This window comes from Arvicola amphibius, chromosome 12 (assembly GCF_903992535.2).
Source record: "Arvicola amphibius chromosome 12, mArvAmp1.2, whole genome shotgun sequence".
In the NCBI taxonomy this organism is placed as follows: Eukaryota; Metazoa; Chordata; class Mammalia; order Rodentia; family Cricetidae; genus Arvicola; species Arvicola amphibius.
The window spans coordinates 17,899,767-17,917,759 of NC_052058.2; the positions used below are offsets into that span (position 1 = coordinate 17,899,767).

At 37.9% G+C, this 17,993-nt stretch overlaps 1 protein-coding gene across 11 annotated transcripts in view; it reads left to right on the forward strand.

The window, feature by feature from the left end:
• The window catches only part of Cep170 (centrosomal protein 170), an 84,881-nt gene extending 77,777 nt beyond the window's left edge, over positions 1–7,104 (forward strand). For all 11 annotated transcript variants that reach the window (XM_038348698.1, XM_038348699.2, XM_038348700.1 and 8 more), the window contains 4 exons: positions 178–266; positions 3,492–3,585; positions 4,588–4,639; positions 5,526–7,104. In XM_038348698.1, coding sequence (XP_038204626.1) covers positions 178–266; positions 3,492–3,585; positions 4,588–4,639; positions 5,526–5,815 — 525 coding nt within the window. In that variant the 3' untranslated portion in view covers positions 5,816–7,104. The remainder of the gene's footprint in view (positions 1–177; positions 267–3,491; positions 3,586–4,587; positions 4,640–5,525) is intronic.
• The last annotated feature ends 10,889 nt before the right edge of the window (positions 7,105–17,993 follow it).

The following is a 17,993-nucleotide window of genomic DNA, read 5'->3' on the forward strand; positions in this document are numbered from 1 at the left end:
AGTTATTTAACAAAGCAACTCTGTTGGTGTTTCTTCTGTTTTCTCAATTCAGTTACTTTGATTACATCATTTCTTTTAAATTAAAATTGCCATAAATAGTATTGGTATAATCAGTTGCATCTAGTGTTCTTAAGTTATTCAGTAAATACATATTAATATGCTTTTTCTCTGTTTCAGGTCATGGGAGATAATCTGCTGCTGTCATCTGTCTTTCAGTTCTCTAGGAAGATAAGACAATCTATTGATAAAACAGCTGGGAAAATTAGGTACTTTGTTTCTCTAATCACTGCTTTGTTTCCTGGTCCATTTTCTGTTCCAGCTGTTGCCACAGCTGTGAGGAGCTAGTGACATCACCAATGTGGATTCTTACTGCTGTTGCTGCCAGTTACTTTTCAGCTGTAAGAAGTAGTCTCGGCTAAACCAGTGTCCCTGGACATGAACCCATTTATAAATGAGAATTAACACTTTGAGTTATTAGTAACCAAAGACATTTTCCTCATTCACAAAAAATTAGTAAATATTTTTAAATTAACAGACTCTTGAGGTTTCTCTTACTCAGACTGGACTCTAGTGTCTTCTGCAGGGGAAAAGGGCAGTCTGTGCTCTTAAGACTCAGGAAATGTGTGGCGCAGCAACCTTAATGATTCAATCTGTGTACACTGCTCAGCTCTAGGCTCACATTCTTTATTGTTTAAAAAACAATCTTTTCTCATTCTACATACCAATCCCAGTTCTCACTCCGTCCCCTCCTCCCACTCTTTCCACCTTCCAGAAACCTACCCTACCCTACCCCTGTCCACTCCTCAGGATGAGGCTTCCCATGGGGAGTCAACAAAGTCTAGCACATCATTTTGAGCAGAATCAAGGCCCTCCCCACTATATATCTAGGCTGAGCAAGGTATTCCTCCAAAGAGAATGGGATCCAAAAAGCCAGTTCAAGCAGAAGGGATAAATCCTGGTCCCACTGCCAGTGACCCAACTGACTGCTCTAGCCATACCACTGTGTCCCCACATTCAGAGGCTAGTTTGGTCCTATGCTGTTTTTCCTGTTGTCAGTCTGGAGTCAGTGAGCCCCCATTAGCTCAGATAAACTGTTTCAGTGGGTGTCCCTATCATGGCCTTAATCCCTTTGCTCATATTATCTCTCTTCTACTGGACTTTGGGAGCTCAGCTCAGTACTTCGCTGAAATTACTAATTGGATTAAGGTGATGAAAATTATAAATTGTACTAATTTTGGTGAATTAAATTAAAAGTGAGTTGAATTTTAAAAGTTAAGGTTCGCTGTTGATTTTAGAGAAATTAATTGAATGTTGCTTATAAAACACTGCATACATCTGATCTTATCTATTAATCTTTCGTTTGTATTTTACTCATACTTGGTAATGATGTAGTTATCATTCTGAGCCTGTCTTACATGAGATTTATTTCGCTATGATCATATCAGACCTGTTTGTTGATCCATTTCTTTCATGAGCAAGAGCTCTCCTCACAGGTCACCCCATCCACCTGTGATACCCACAGGTCAGTTTGTTTCTACAGAGAGGTACACTGTAGGGGATTACCATGGTGGTTTGGGGAATGACCACAGCTTAGAAGCAGACTCAAGATGCCCAGTGAAAATCTAAGCATATGTATACTTAAGTTGTTTGAATGTTCCTATTATCCAGCATTCTTGCAACCTTCCAGTCCCCTAGCTCTGTGACAATTAGCCCTAAGAGTGATAAACTACTCAGGTGGCCCAGACTACTTGTATTAAGGATTTAATAAGACATTTTTTCTCCCAATGCCAGTAACTTCATTAGAAAGATTTTTTTATTTTACTAATTTTGAATGAAATAAGCTTTAAAATTTATTGTATTTTCATAATGGAGCTTAGCCCAGCTACTGTTTTGAATTTAATTATAATCTGATGGCCATTGTTAAATGACCATTTTAAATGAAAAGGTTTTGACCAGTATAGCTTTGTCTAAAATAATGTGCTGATGTGGTTTTCTGCTTCTTAACATCCACATATGTAATTAGAGTTAGTTTCCTAAAGCCGAAGTGATAGGTTTGACATCTTACATTTTTAAAAATAAGGTCTTATTCTTCCAATAGGACATTGTTTTCAGTGAATCGGGAGCCTTAAGTAACTGCTGCCCTATGTTTTTTTCACCATCAAGGAAATTTTTAGGAATTTTAGAAGCCATATGGGTTGTACTCATTAATTATTTTATGGGGAAAGTCCCTCACTAAGCACACACTACTTTGTCCAGCCCACTTTAGGTCTGACAGCCTGTGGAGCCCTCATTATTTTCTTACTTTTCATAAATCTTGTTGCTAAAAAGACTACTTAAAAAGGAACAGTACATTTTTTTATTCCTTGGTGTTATCGTCATTAAATGAAGCTCTTGGGTGCCTGGCATTGAGATTTAGTCCTTTCTATTTGAAAATTTTCTTAGCTCAGAAGAATTTTCTTCTATAGACTCTCCACCCTATTTAACCTGATTATGAAAAATTACAGATGTTCAGAACTTGATTTTGATTAATGTGTGTTTTCAAATATAATTTGAAGAAATACCGTTAATGTTAAAGTGAGGGTTGGAGAGATGGGTCAGAGGCTAAGAGCACTGGCTGTTGTTCCAGAGGTCCTGAGTTCAATTCCCAGCAACTATGTGGTGCCTCACAACCACCTATACTGAGATCCGGTGCCCTCTTCTGTCATGCAGGCATACATGCAGGCAGAACACTGTATACATAATAATAAAATAAATCTTTAAATAAAAAGACTGTTAATGTACAGGATTTAAAGTATATTTCTAGACCAGATTTATTGGAGAACTTAAACAGAAAGGTGTTTAAATATTTCTAAAAGTGCTGATTTGTGCCTGAGATTTTAATGTATTGGTTTACAAAAAAATTGTAGTACTTTAAAAATTAAGAAGCTTGAGTTTCTCATACAAAACAGTTATTTTATTCTTTTTGTTAGAAATGTATAAAACTTTACACTGACTTTAACTCCTAAGTTTCGTACGAGTACACTAGCATGAATTAAGAGTTTGAATAGCAGTATAGTAAGTACTTTTCCATTTTTTAAGATGTTCATTCTTTGATCCATCATCAAGGTTGATGGTTCCTCTGTAAAGAGGTCTTAACCAACAATTACATACCTGTAAACATATTTTGTTAATTTTGTTTTACTTTTCCTTTACATTTCTATCACAATAAAGTTAAGTGTTTCTTAAGTGGTGGGTATATCATTAGTTACAAATAATAACACTTTCATTCAATTTTCAATTAAAAATAAGACAAATATTAGTTTTAGGCATGTATTAGTATCCAGTTAGTTATGGTTTTAATAGTTTTTCACAGGCATGAATTGATAGTATTAGCTAATTATTAATTCTGAAATAATTGTTTTATTTTTCTTTATGTAGTTTTTAAATAATACCTTGATGTATTATCACCAAGACCATGAAAGGTTAAAATGCTTGTGTTTTTTGACCTGTAGGATATTATTTAAAGACAAAGATCGGAACTGGGATGACATAGAGAGCAAGTTAAGAGCTGAAAGTGAAGTCCCTATTGTGAAGACATCAAGCATGGTATGGTGGTTTTTCAAAATTAAGATATTTCAGTAGCATGGCTTTCTTTGTAGGGAAAGAAATGGTTTTGAATATTTATTCACATACTCAAAGACTATGAATGCATAGATTGAGTAAATTTCAGCCAAGTGGTGTTGAAACATCAGTTGTTTGAAGGTTGCAGAGAGCACAGAGGATCTTTTGGAGCTCTCATGGTGCCTCTTGTTCACATGATGATTGTCCATTATAAAGAGGTAGCTTTAAACTTAGGTGGACATTGTTCCCATTTGTTTTCCACAGTATCTGTCTGCTGTAGCTCGGGTTTGTCAGGTTGTCCTGTGTTGATGCTTCACTACTCACAGGCACATTGTTACAAAGTCGGCCAGACAAGATGTTTCAAAACCTTCCTTTGAATAGTAGTAAATTGCCTTGAACATCTTATTGAAAAAAATTACTCAATTTCATTATTAAAGAATCTAATTTGGATCTTGTTTGCTGGGTGTCCTTTGAAATGGCTACTAACGCAGTACTATTAAGGGCAGGCCCTGTGCTCACCAGTTGACAGCCAACTCAAACTGAACTCTGATATTTTTGGAGATTTTTCTCATATTGCTTTGCTTAAGCATTTTTAACTTTAGTAGTCCTTTTCTCATATATAATGATTTCCAGTTTTGTGTTTTTATGTATTTTTTTTATGTGTGTGTTTCTCATACCTTTTCTTTTTAAAAATTCTGGCTAGTTTGTTTTATTAGCCTGCTTGTTTTCTGAAGAGAAAGAGAAAGAAGGAATGGGGTTAGATGGGGAGGGAGGTGGAGAGCATTTGGAGGACATGAGGGAGGGAAAACCATGATCAGAATATATTGTATGAACATTTTTTAAAGAAAAAAAATTATAATAAAAATTTTTCCTGACTTTAACAGTAAAAAAAAAAAAAAAAAGAAAAAAAAAAGAAATAATGAGGTGCATGGCTTGTAGTTTGAGAATATCTTAGTAAGCTAATTTGGAGTATTGCTTTCCCTGCAGGAGATTTCTTCTATTTTACAAGAGCTGAAAAGAGTTGAAAAACAATTGCAAGGTAAATTTACTACTAAATTAAGTAATTATGCTTCTGGATTTGGTAGTGTAGGGTGGATGTCTATAATTCAAGGATATAGGACGCAGAGGCAGGAGAATTGATTTTGAGACCAGTTTAGTGTATTCTATTTCTGAAAATATACTTCTTACATATTTTTTAATTATTGAGACAGTATTTGACTACTACCAACCAGTACGTATAAAAGTATAGAGCTGAATATATCCAAATTAATCACAAAAGGAAAGTTTTACAGCTCTATATAAAGGACTGGAGATGTTCCTCAGTCCTAGGGTGCCTGTCTTGCATGTGTGAGGCGCTACCTTCTATCCTAGCCACATAAAGTGAATATATGGATAGCTGCCAATATAAAAACTAAAATATTATAAAATTAGATTTTTTAAAAAAAAAATTCTGTTTCACTTTTGGTGCAAATTGGTCTCGAGCTCTCTCTATGTAGCTGTGGACCTGGAACTCTTGGTCCACCTCCCTCCACTTCTGGTGCCACCACACTTGGCATAAAGTGAGATCGTGAACATATTTTGATATTTATATTTGACAAAATCTGGGTGTTAAAAACATAATCAGTATTTTTGGTACCCTTCAATGATGGTAAAAGTAAGTTTCCGAAGGCTTTTGCCTTTTACCCTTTCAAGTGCTAGTCTGTTTAGTTTCCTGAAGTATCTATAGGGACCATGGGTCATAGGAAGCACATTCAGGTCTGTATAATCTACAATATAGGTTAACCACAGGATTATTAAATCAAGTTAAGTACAGTAGTAAAGGACTAACTAAATTCTGTCTTAATGATGATAAAGCAATGCTCATATCCTCATCTTACTGAAAGCAGAATTACATCTCTTTTTCCTTTTTTCTTTATTGCCTTCAGTGATCAATGCCATGATTGACCCAGATGGAACTTTGGAGGCTCTTAACAACATGGGATTTCCCAATGCTATCCTGCCATCTCCACCAAAACAGAAATCCAGTCCGGTTAATAACCACAGCAGCCCTGGTCAGACACCAGCACTTTGTGGCCCAGACACTAGGGCTCTGCACCCTGCAGCAGTTGCAGCCTCAACTGAGTTTGAGAACACTGAATCTGAGGCTGATTTCAGTATCCATTTCAATAGGTTCAACCCTGATGGGGAGGAAGAAGACATTACAGTACAAGAGTGATGTTCTCTTGCCTGGTAGAGACGCTACCTGTGGAGTGACTAGGGGTATTGGAAGCAGCATGGTGTTGACATACAAAACAAGAGAGCTTGGTCAGCAACAATCTTACCTTTGTCTTCTTGATTTATTTATTTATTTTTACCTCTAATGTGTCATGCCAGTCTTTTCAAGCCACTCACATAACCACTTGAAGCACACTTAGCAAAAGGCAGCTTGTGTCAGCTTTGCCTTTTGTGGTTTCTTGATTTTCAGATTGAACCATATCGTTGCATCCTTTCCCTTCAGAGATCTTTGTGTTTGCTTTAAGCCATTCTGTGACCTACAAACAAACTGAAATATCCAAGGTTTCTGATCCCCTGTGTCTCCTTGTGCCAAGCTACTCCCTGAGATGAACTTCTCGTCAGCTGTACAGATTGTTAAACCATTCAATTTGCTTCTTAATAGTAGGTGACACCATGCTCTGTAGAGTAAAGCAGACCCTCCACAGCAGTCATCCTGGGTCCTAAGAGTTTTCCAGCATAGTTTGATTTATATAACTGTTGCTAAGTAACTTGTCTTGGGGTTTACGGAAATTAATTATTATGTTTGCACTAAGATTTACTGGGAGTGATAGAGGGACATACCTATATATCATTAAGGACTGATTTGTCTTTCTGTACATAGGAAGTTGACAATACTATATTTGTTTTAACCCCACAGTGTTTTACTCCACTTTTCAAAAAGATCCATTTGGCACTTTTTTCTTTTTTCTTTTTTCCTTTGCTCTCTCCCTTCCTTTTTACTTCCTTTCTTTCTTTCTACTTTAAGGAAATAAGATTTTTGTCTCTCATTTTAGATGAATTGACAGCTAGAAAGGTTAAACTTCACAGATAGTTTAGGTGGAGTATATTTTTTAAATTAAGAACATGTATATTTATCCTGTGTTACCAAGTTTTTATGTGTCAACTGGGGAGGGGGATCCCTCTGAAATGATTATGAGGTTAATTTTTCTTCATTAGGAGACATTGAGAACCAGTAATTGTGAGAGTAGTTGATAGTTCCACTCCCAGTCATTGAATTGCTTCTGTGTTTCCCTGTAGGTCCGCAGTAACCCTGTGTCAGTCTTACACATTTGTAAGGACCCTGCAAGACAGCGATGCCGACTAAGGCTTTGGGCTAATAGCTACTATAAAGAAAGCCTGTGAAAAATACCTTCTTTAAACTTTGTTTTTTGTTACTGTTTTGTTTTCTTTCTAGTAAACTCACATTTCGATAAGTTTTTAAATAAAGGAATTATTTTTGTGTTCCCAGAATGCTATAATTTGGGTGAATCTTAATTCTTTTAAATATTAATAGGCCTGGATTTGCTTTAATGGCCCCATTAGTCTATAAGAATAAACTGCAACTTTTATGATATGATCTTTGATATATTAGCAATAACCTATGCTACATTTGTTTTAAGGGGAGATTAACTGTATACTTCAAGATTTTTCAGGATCTAAGAAATCCTGTGCTGTTGGATCAGTTAATAAAAATGCAAAATCTTTTTGTAAAGATGTAAAAGCAAAAGTCTGCTGTATAATGGATCTCGTATTTTTCTTTTAAAAAAAGGAATTGTTTTCCTTGTAAAGCTAAATTCACAATTCTCATGAAGTAAGGCTTCAAAGGGATTTCAGAGGTTGTAAGGGAAGTGAGGTGCTTTGAAGAAAAAACAGGAACAGGGTCGGTCCATTTGAAGAAAAAGTTACGCAGAATAATCATCGTTGTTCCCTCCTTTAGTTAATGTTTGGTACTGAGTCTGTCCACATGGAAGTACACAATAAGGAGTCTAAGAAAGTATTAAAATATATACTTACATTATTGTTTGTTTACACAGTTTTGTTCATTTATAAACATTTGGCCTTTTACTATGTTATTTTTATTTTGTATGAATACATTCTCCTTATTTATTTTTGTTACATTTATTACGTTATTTTGTTATGCATTTACAACTCCATTTTTAAATAAAGTGTTTCTGGAACTTTACGCATTATAGAATTCATATCTCTACCATCTGATAGATGTGCATTCATCAGTTCACCACACCGCTGTTTACAGGGCATTTTTCAGTGCTCTAGTGAAGGAGACTTCCAGCGTCAGTGAATATATATGATCATCCAAGAAAATATTCTTAGAGAATTACAATAAATGTATACATTAGTTTAATATTCCAGTGTAACACACGCATGCCTGCTATTGCAGTGAACCTTGGGTCATCCAAAAGCTTTGTGATAGCAGTGTATTGGGGGAACAAAGGAGAAGTTTCAATATCTTCAACATCATTGAGAACTATCAATTAGACTTTTTTCTTCATTCTCAATAGAGCTTGAGTCTTGAATGTCACCTTTTTACTAATCAACATCACCAATTTCACAGCTTGACTGTGGGGCTTTCCATATTCTAACCCTGTTTATGTGTCTTTGTACCCAATATAATTTCCACTGGCTCCTCCTACAAGACTGGACTATCTTGGGCAATTCATCCCTCTGTATGCTTGTTCTTCCCCTTCACTGCTCGCCCATAGCCCTCCCATCCTCAATTCCCACCTATATCTTCATAAAGTTTTCCTCCTTTGATACCGTAGCAAGGTGTTTTACTTTCATGGGTGTGCACTTCTCTTTAAATCACTCATTGTCTTCTGGGTGGATACCATTCTTCTGTGCCATTTGGCTTCCTGTGTGTCCTTGGACTTCTTTTCCTGGGTAGGCATATCCTTTCCAGATTTTGTACCATTTAGCCTCATTCATATTTGTGGGCTTGCTTGCTATATTTCTGATAGGAGTAACTCTTTGGATTTAATGTTTTGAGACCTGGCCCTGTCCCTGTGGATGTGGCCCTCCAACTCTGATTTACAATATGAGAGGGCATCATTCTTACCCAAGGCTTTTGTAGGGACTATGAAATACACTCCTTCAAAAACACTGCAGGTTATTCTCATTGAAGTCTCTTAACCCATCAGATTTAGTTTTGCCCAGACAAATCTGATCCATTCTATAGTTACTAGCTTAACATACTAAGTGTTCGTATCACTAAGGCTCCTGGCAGTGAACAGAAGCAGATGTCCTTGACTCTACAGTGAGAGGGAGACACTGCCAGCTCAGAGTTGAGTGAGTAAACAGTAGGTGAGACACAGTCTTCTAGTACCATGGATTATTCATGGGCTGTCCCTTTGCTCATCTTGAAGGGAGTACATACTGCTTTGTATGTGCAGATTCCTTTTAGTTCATTTTTATTCTGATCTGGCTGTAAGAATGTTCCATGTTCTGCCTTGCAGCCCTTCTCTTCCCTTTTAGCCTTCATGTGTGCTCTTAGTTTACCTGACATTCACTGTGCCACACAGTCCAATTAGTAGGTCTTAAACAGAGATGGAGAGGCTCCCCGGTCCACCTCTGAGATACTCTCCTGTGCTGCATGTAAACTGCAGATCTGGAGCTGCATGTAAACTGCAAATCTCCAAGAAACTGTCCACAGCCTGTCTAATTTTGAGGAACTCTTATGGTATGTGAATGTGGGAGTGTCCAGTGACAGAAATCCAGCAGTAATATCTGAGTCCTGTGGCTCTGGAGTCAAAGATTTGTAAGCTCTGAGCTGACCTAAGTTGGTTCTCCTACCCACTCCCCACTGACCACTCCTCCAAAAGCAATTTTCTGAAACAAAGCCAGCCCCCCCCCCCCAACACACACACACACACACACACACACACACACACACTGACCGCTGTATCTCACCAACTTCACCACCTGGAGCCATTGCTTCTTGGAATGTTTGCTACTCTGCATTGCCCTTGTGCAAAATACATTATACAGTAAACATTTATTCACTGACATCTTTTCCTTATTTTCAACATAGCTACTCAAGCTATTGCAAAGTCTGATTTTTAACTGGATGGAATCCTTTTAGTTTTGAGGTGTGCAGTATTGGATCTTGACAGAATTGGCAGACATCTACTACATAGTTCAACTCCTTCATATTTGAGGTAGTTGAGGTATAGATGGAGAAGAGGACAGGCCTTGTTGCAGTATACCAAGTGGATTAGCTGCGCCATCTCAGTTCTCAGAGCTCTAAATGAGATCATCTCTTTTAGAGATTAAGGAACCTGCAGTCTGAGAACAGGGAGTTTACTCAGTAGTCCATTTGGAATTTGAATCAAGATCTCCTTAGGTGTTTAGATTGTTCATAGTGTTTATAAGCTGAAAACGGCTTGTAGAGTTTGGGCAAGCCAGTGACCTCTACCCACCCACCCTTGCGTCAGTGACTACAGCCCCAGAAAGGCTCATCAGATCCCACTTTGGAACAGAAGCAGAAAATCTTGCAACTTCTTACAATAAACTCTGATGGAAGAAAGAACCCTCTGCAAAGCTGGTTGCTCATTGAGTGGTTCAAGGATAACTGTGACCTCAGAGAGGCTGTTTGTTGTTTTAAAGGTGGAAACCCAGGGCCATAATAGGAACTGGTGACCCTGCATTAAGACTGACACCAGACATGTGCTTCCAACACTTTCCACCTATCTCTAAGTAAGCCAAGTTAAAATAAGAGGAAGTGCCTTGGGTCTAGATGGAATACAGTGAGAACTACTGGGAGAGGAGGAGGAGTGATACCATGGTTGAGTTTGCCCCCTGTAGATACAATAACATAGGGTTTCCAGTGTCACTTTACAATACAGAGTAGTGGCAATAGACTTCCATAGAAAGGAAGTTGAAACAGTTTCTGTGTGGAACAGCCCTGGCTGTCCTGGAAGCTCATGTAGACCAGGCTGGCCTCGAAGTCACAAAGATCCACCTGTATCTGTCTCCTGAGTGCTGGCATTAAAGGTGTGTGCCACCACTGCCCGACTAAAAGAAAGTTTTTAAAACAGAAGAATATGTCCACACACCTCTGTGCTATTTCTTCCTTGGTAACCAAAAGAAGGCTCATGGCCATCACTCCAGTTTCCCAGACTTTAGTCAGGCACAGGGTGGATGGATGAGCTGCAGTATCTGCTTTCCATTGCCAGTATCTCGAGTCTCAAAAGAAGAAAAACCAACTGACATTGAAATTTTAAATTACCCTATAAAACTTCATAATGTGTAATTACACTTTTATATTTAAGACAGAAAAGAGGTTTCAGAAAATGGTATATAAATTCCCTTTAAAATTATCTATCCTGCAATCCAGTCATTTACTTTCCAAAAGAAATGAAATCTCATGGCCATAAAGCATACACAATCTTTGTATTTAATATCCAAAACCTAGACCAATGTTCACTAACAAGTAAATAAGCAATTATATTTATCCATAAAATGAAGTTCTATAAAACAATGGGAAGGAGCAAGCCAGCTACAGACGTAAGTGGTAACATCAGTTTAGGAAAATACAGAAAGAGGCTGACTGCAGAATACATACATTAGGGACTCAGTTCATATAATTCTAGGAAAGGCAAAACCAGTAGCCACTAAGCACAGATAGGAGATTGGAAGGATGGAAACGAGGGAAGTGACTGAAAAGGGCGGGCAAAGTACATTTGAAGATTCACCAGAATGTACATGCAAAAGGGTACTTAACATGTAAATTATTTCTCAAAATAAGATATTAAAAAGACATAGATGTTTCCTTTTAACTTTGATGTGTATGCTTCCTCAAAGTCCTTGGGTGTGGGTATCTTCATTTTCTTCCCAAGCTGATTAGTAGCTCTCTAACAAGTCTTTTCAGTGGGAGAGAATCATCCTTTCTTCAAATCTGCTGTCTCCCACCCTAACCCCAATTCTCAGAGAAGTCAAATTTTCAAAAGGCAAAACCAAGCAATGGTCACTGCAAAAGTTCCATTGAAATGAAGTGCTTGGCCTTTGGCTCCTAAAGGTATAATAAAGTGTTGAGTGATCTATGCCTGGTCTTGTTTCTGTGGTCTGGATGGAAAGATGGAAAGATATACAGTTTCCAGAGCTTCCTCCTTCAGCCCCTACACAAGCAGTGGAGATGAAAAAGGAGCAAGAATCTGGGATCTCTGCTGAGCCTTCACTGAGCTTATGCACTTAGTTCATCAGGAAGAGACCATAGGATACTCTGTTGCTAGAGACTCTTGACCAAGCCACACAGTCTTTTCTTAAGCTAGGTGTCAATTTACAAAAGAACCAATAATTTCTTAGGAATTAAATGGTTTGCTATAATACTTCAAGCAATATTTAAATACTTTAAATAATATCTGAAGGGGAGGCTGTCATTCTTGAAGAATGTCAATGACAGCAAGTGAACGAGCCAGTAATTGAAAAGCAGGGCAGGTGAATTCCTTGGGACATTAAGAGTTGTTCTTTTGGGTGATGTTTGTGATTTCTGTAATGTCAAAAAGCAAGAGAGCAAGCTACAGCAGAGGAGAGATGCTGCCAGGTAGTGGTTTCTTTTGTTTTGTTTTTTGTTTGGGGGTTGGTTTTTTTGGGATTTAGCTGTAAGGGTCTCTGGAACGAGAGATAGTAAATGGTTATGAAGCAAGATAAAAGTTTTTGTGTCATTTAGGTTATGACAAAAATGCCAATACCCTAGATTATTTATATATATATATATATATATATATATATATATATATATATATATATGGCATTATATATATGAGTCCTTTACTCCTCATACAAGAGACAAAGCTGGACCACTTCATGCCCTGTTTCCATCATCATGCAGGGACCAAGTTGTCAGTTCCAGCCATCAACCCTAGACTTCTAGCTCAGGGTGCTATTTTTCATTCCTCCCTTAAAATGTTGTATAAAATAGACCATGCATGGTGGTCAACAACCTGCCCTTGAATCCTCATTGCATTGAGACAATATGCACTCCACTCTAAGCCATTAGAGGAATTTATTAAAATAGTAAGGAAAAGGAGACTAACATCCTTTGATATAAGGATATAAGGATTTAAATGCATTAATAACTTAGGCATTTGTTAGGGTGATGTATTGCTCAAGATACAATATTTTATGTGTTTTCAACTTTGATCTCTAAGCAGTTGTGTTAAGCACCCTTCCATTTCTATCACAAACATCTGAAACAATGAGACAGACTGATTTTTCTCTGAGCCTGAAGTGGCACCTCCTGGCATGAGTATGTGGTGTAGTAAAACTATTCTCTTCCAGGCCAGAAAGCAGAAGAAAAAGAGGATTCTATGATCTCCTTTGAAGGCACACTCCCAGTGTCCCAGGAATCTCCAAGTTGAACTTTCCACCCAAAGTCTCTACGACCTCTCAGTAGCACTGTCCTGGGGACACAACATTTAGAACATTAGCTACACCCAACCACAGAAGTACACTCTAGTTGGATTTGGAGAATGCAAAAAGTAGAAAATGATTTTCTTCTTAGACCCAAAGTTTCTAATGTTGAAATTATAGTTAAAGCTGTCTTACAAACAGCAGAGATAACCCACCTATGACCTCTGTTCACAGGCTGAGCCTACATGAGCCCATTTGTTACAGTGGCGGGCTACACACTGGAAAGAATGGGCAGAGCTTCCAGGCAGCTCACTAGCCCTGATGACTAAGTGGAAGAGAAACTCCCCAAGGCTGGCCTTAGTCTTCAAACAGAATAAACTGGCAGAAGTACCACAAGCTACCCAGGAGACTTTAATGGGTAGCTTACATTTCCCCAAGAAGATATGTGGGCTGCAAAGACAACCTGCTTAATTGCTTGATGAAGGCATTCAGGCTTTCCCTGGCCATCAGAGTCTTAATAATATTCTAAGAGAAATGAAGATCCCTTGGAGCCTGTGGAGATTGATATTATGAGTTAGCAGTATGATGCGCTCACAAAATGCTTCAGTGACATCAAATTCAGAGAGTGTTGGCATATCTGGGCTGAGCCCAGAGAAAGGAAGAGAAATGAATACATAGTGTATAATGTGCCAGGCACCTTATCTCCCACAGTTCCACCAAGGATCCCCCTCAATAATGACCACTATGGTCATCAACAGAGGTGGAATAAAGTCTAATGAAGCTGAGCCACTTGCCCAGGTCTGAGGTACAGTTGGGTCTGTGGACTTGCACCTTTGAACTGGATTTGAACTGTGTTTTGTTACTTTCCAAACACTCAGAAGGGAGCAGAGATATGGCTAGGCCCTGAATGTCTACAATCCAACTACAGCATCCTGAGGTGCTGGAGCAACTTCCAGACAAGAGCCACAAATAGTCGTTTCTGATTTTCTTTGAGTTATAAAAAGTTTTCATATTATTCCAGGAATTCTAGGGTTTTGTCTATAAAGGAAAAATTAGCCTGTCAAAAGAAAAATATTCAATATGTATAGTTGCTGTGGAATAATCTTCTTGTGGTTTAGTAAAATGCTGATTGGTCATAGTCAAAAAAAGATAAAAGAGTTAAATTCAAAGATCTCTTTTGAAAGGAAGGAAGGAAGAAAGATAGGATATAGAAATGATATAATAAAAAGATAGATTATTGAATCTACTGGATTCAAAAAACAAATATTAATCTTAGCATATCTTACATTGTTTTGGATTTAGTTTATTGATACAAATTTAAAGATAATCAACCCCCCTAAACAATGACAAACACCCATAATCCATTTTTGTGGAAATGTGGGTATTGTTTAGTAGGCTGATTCCTGTTAATTGGGGGTTCTTGGAATCCTTGGGGGACCCTAAGAAAATTTAGGATTATGGTCAAATTCTGACTGGAGTATTATATGAGGCTGGATCACTTAAAACAGTCTTGAAGCTATTCTGAATGGAGAACTCAAAGGAAATTGCAACTAAGGCACTCTGAGACAGTGGATCATCTGGGCCATCTGCTCCTATCAGAGATTTTTTATGGGGTCTTCCTCAATCAAATCTGATTTTTTGTAACACAAAATGAATCCACAGCCTCTCATTTCCTGTGGATATAAAAGCAGAAACACTTCCCCAAAGTGACATTGTAACTGGAGATTTCTCTTCCAACTGTCAGTTCCCGAATAACCACTCTGAAGCTTAGTATTAGTTACAAACTGTTTGGCCTATTAGTTCAAGCTTATTATTAACTAGCTCTTACAACTTAAATTAACCCATTTCTATTCCTATTTAGGGTATTATGTTTATGCAGCTCATTTAAAAATGTAACATATAATTAAGAAATACAGATTAATAGTGATCTATAAAATATAAAAGCAAGCAATCAGGTTAGGTGTCTTTTCAAGGCCATACAGAGATATATTTCATATAGGAAATCCTCAAACACTTTAAAGACCTACAGAATATGGTATTTAAAATGTTTTAAGGACTTAGATTTTTCCTGACAGTGAGACATGTTTGCTCCAGGCAGTACCAATTACTTCAAAGAGGATGAAACTCCATATGAAACCTGTTTTCTTTATGGCAAAAGCTATCTATGTGGGCAAAGAAACTCCCCCTTGCCTCAATTGCTGACAGTTACTGTCCAAACTGGAACAGCAGGATGCAAGAAAGATGACTACTAAAATTTTTCCAGGACAAAGTAGGACAGTCCTTCAAAATTTCCCCACTTCACAGGAAAGTCTGTCAGATATGCTAGGCCTGGCTACTGATCAATCAGCATTTTATTAAACTAATGTGTGTGACAAATCTTTACAGTGTACAGGAGTATTATCCCACAGCAGCCAAATACAAATGACTGGATATTGTGCCTGTAATTCTTACTTGATAACTGTTTTTCTTGTCTATAATCTTACTATGTTAAAATTAAAAACCTTCCTTTTTAATTAAACAAAAAAGGGGACATGCTATGGAATAATTCTCTTGTACACTGTAAAGATTTGTCACTTGAATGGTTTAATAAAACACTGATTGGCCAGTAAACCAGGCAAGAAGTAGAGGTGGGGTGATCAAACTAAGGATAATGGGAAGGAGAAGAATGTAGTCAAGACATTGGCCAGACGCAGAAAGCAAGATGTATAAGAGCTAGTTAGTAATAAGTTTGAGCTATTGTTCAAGCATTTATAAGTAATGTTAGGCCTCCGTGTTGATGATGTAAGTCACAAAACAATCCCACACCAACCAGTTCAGAATTATTAATAATAAAAGGGTTATTTATTTAAGGGTAAAACTTGCAGAACACTGTCCTAGATGAACAGGAACAGAGTCTAGCAGCTGGAAGTGGGAGCCAGAAGCAAGAGAGCAGGCTTACTGCTGCTTTTACAGTATAAGAGACCATGCCCAAGTGGGCTGGTATCTTAAAGGCTATTGGCTGAAGGAACAGAATGTGCTCCCACAGCACCGTGTGACAATTTGGGAAGCAGCTGCTGGGTAGTTGGAGCAAAGCATCTCTTAGATAGGAAATTTCTTCCAACATATAGTTTTCCAACATGCCTGGGATCTTGGGACTTGGGTATGTGTTGCAATGCATTTCATAGTGTAACCCATCCCAAAACAGTCATCTGGCTTCTTGTTTTGTTTGGTTTTGAGATGGGGGTCTTAACTTGGTAGCCAAAGCTTAACTGGAACTCAAAACCATCCTACACCTGCCTCAAAAGTGCTAGAACTTTGGATGTGAGCTGTCCTACCCAGCCAGTTGGCCTTTAGGGGACAATCATGGTGACTACAGCAGTGCAGTAAGGCCCCTTTCTTCCCTGTGTTGTAGCAGAATTTTTACTGTGCAGGGTAATGAGCATTCTATAGATGCCCATAGCTTCAGTGGATACTCTGTGGTGCCAGAGAACTGAGGCATGCTTGTTCCAGTCAGATTAGGACTCTGCCTGTATGTTACACAGACTTTTCAAAATGAGTATGATGATACAAGCACCCAACACTAAACCTGTTCTACCCAGAGCCTTCCCCCTTACATTCAGGTGTGCATTTGTTCCTTTTCTTGAATGGAGTGTGAACCTCAATAGGACAAAAATTATAAATGATTTATGGGTTGACCCATAACAGGTGCTCCAAATGTATCTGAATGGAATAGATTGGGTTGATATGGCTATCTAAATTATAAAATTAAAGACAGTCATCCCAATTCTCTTTTTTCTGTTTTCTCCAGAAGGTTTTTAAGATAATGTGGTACTGATCTAGCTTTGGAAGATATTGACTAATACTATTGACAACAGTAGACCAGCCATTGGCTGTGTATGCATCTCCTTGGTTCTCCCTCTGTTCTACATAATACACCACTCTTTCTCCAAAAATGCATGGGATAAATGTTAGCTGTCCATTACATTCAGGGCGATGTCACTTAGACAATACCACAAGAGAACCTGTTATTCTTAGACACAGTTAAACCCTTTCAAAAGTAGATGCATGTTTTCATTTAGCATCACTTCTGGGTATCAGGGACAGGTATATGTCCCCTGGCTTCTGTTTTAAACAATATAAATTGTACCCTCAAGACATACATCCATTTAATAAACACAAGTGTGACTTTAATCCCAGCACTCGGGAGGCAGAGGCAGGTGGATCTCTGAGTTGGAGGCCAGCCTGGTCTACAAGAGCTAGATCCAGGACAGGCTCTAGAAACTACAGGGAAACCCTGTCTTGAACCCCCCCCCCAAAAAAAAACAAACACAAGTGTGAGCTAAACTCAGGTCATAAGACAGGTGCTGAGAGAATTCAATTGTCAGGAAGGCCTTTACTCTTCAGTGATATCATCAAGCTATCTATGAGCATCTGCACAAATGCAAGTTATCAAGCATCTGACAAAGTGTTATGTGCATTCATATTTAATTTGTGTCTAGCACAATATTTATTCATTACACAGACTGTAGGAGAATTTTCAGTTTTACATAAGTATTTGCCATAGGAGTCTTCTAAATGACAACCTTCCTAATTAATTAAAACTGTCATTGATCTTCCATAATTGACCCTTTATAAAACTTGTTCTAGTTAACTTTCTGCCACCAAAACAAATACCCAAGACAATAGATTTAAACAGAGGAAAAAATTTATCAGACACATAACTTTGAGATCTTAACCCAGGTCTGGTTGATGTCAGGAACATTTATCATGAGCTGTTGTGGGCCATAATGCAATTACAGCTTATAACAGTTGGTAATTCAGATATCAACCCACCAGAGAAATTATTCTCAGTGGTGGAACTCTGCCTGCAGGGCTGGCAGGGCCACTGGCTCTAAAAACTGTTTCTTTCATCTGCAATTTTGTTTGTGCAATAACAGTTATGATATTTCCCCATTACCATGCATTTCCATGTAATGTGTACCTGTAATCTCATGATTGCATCTCAATCTTATGGG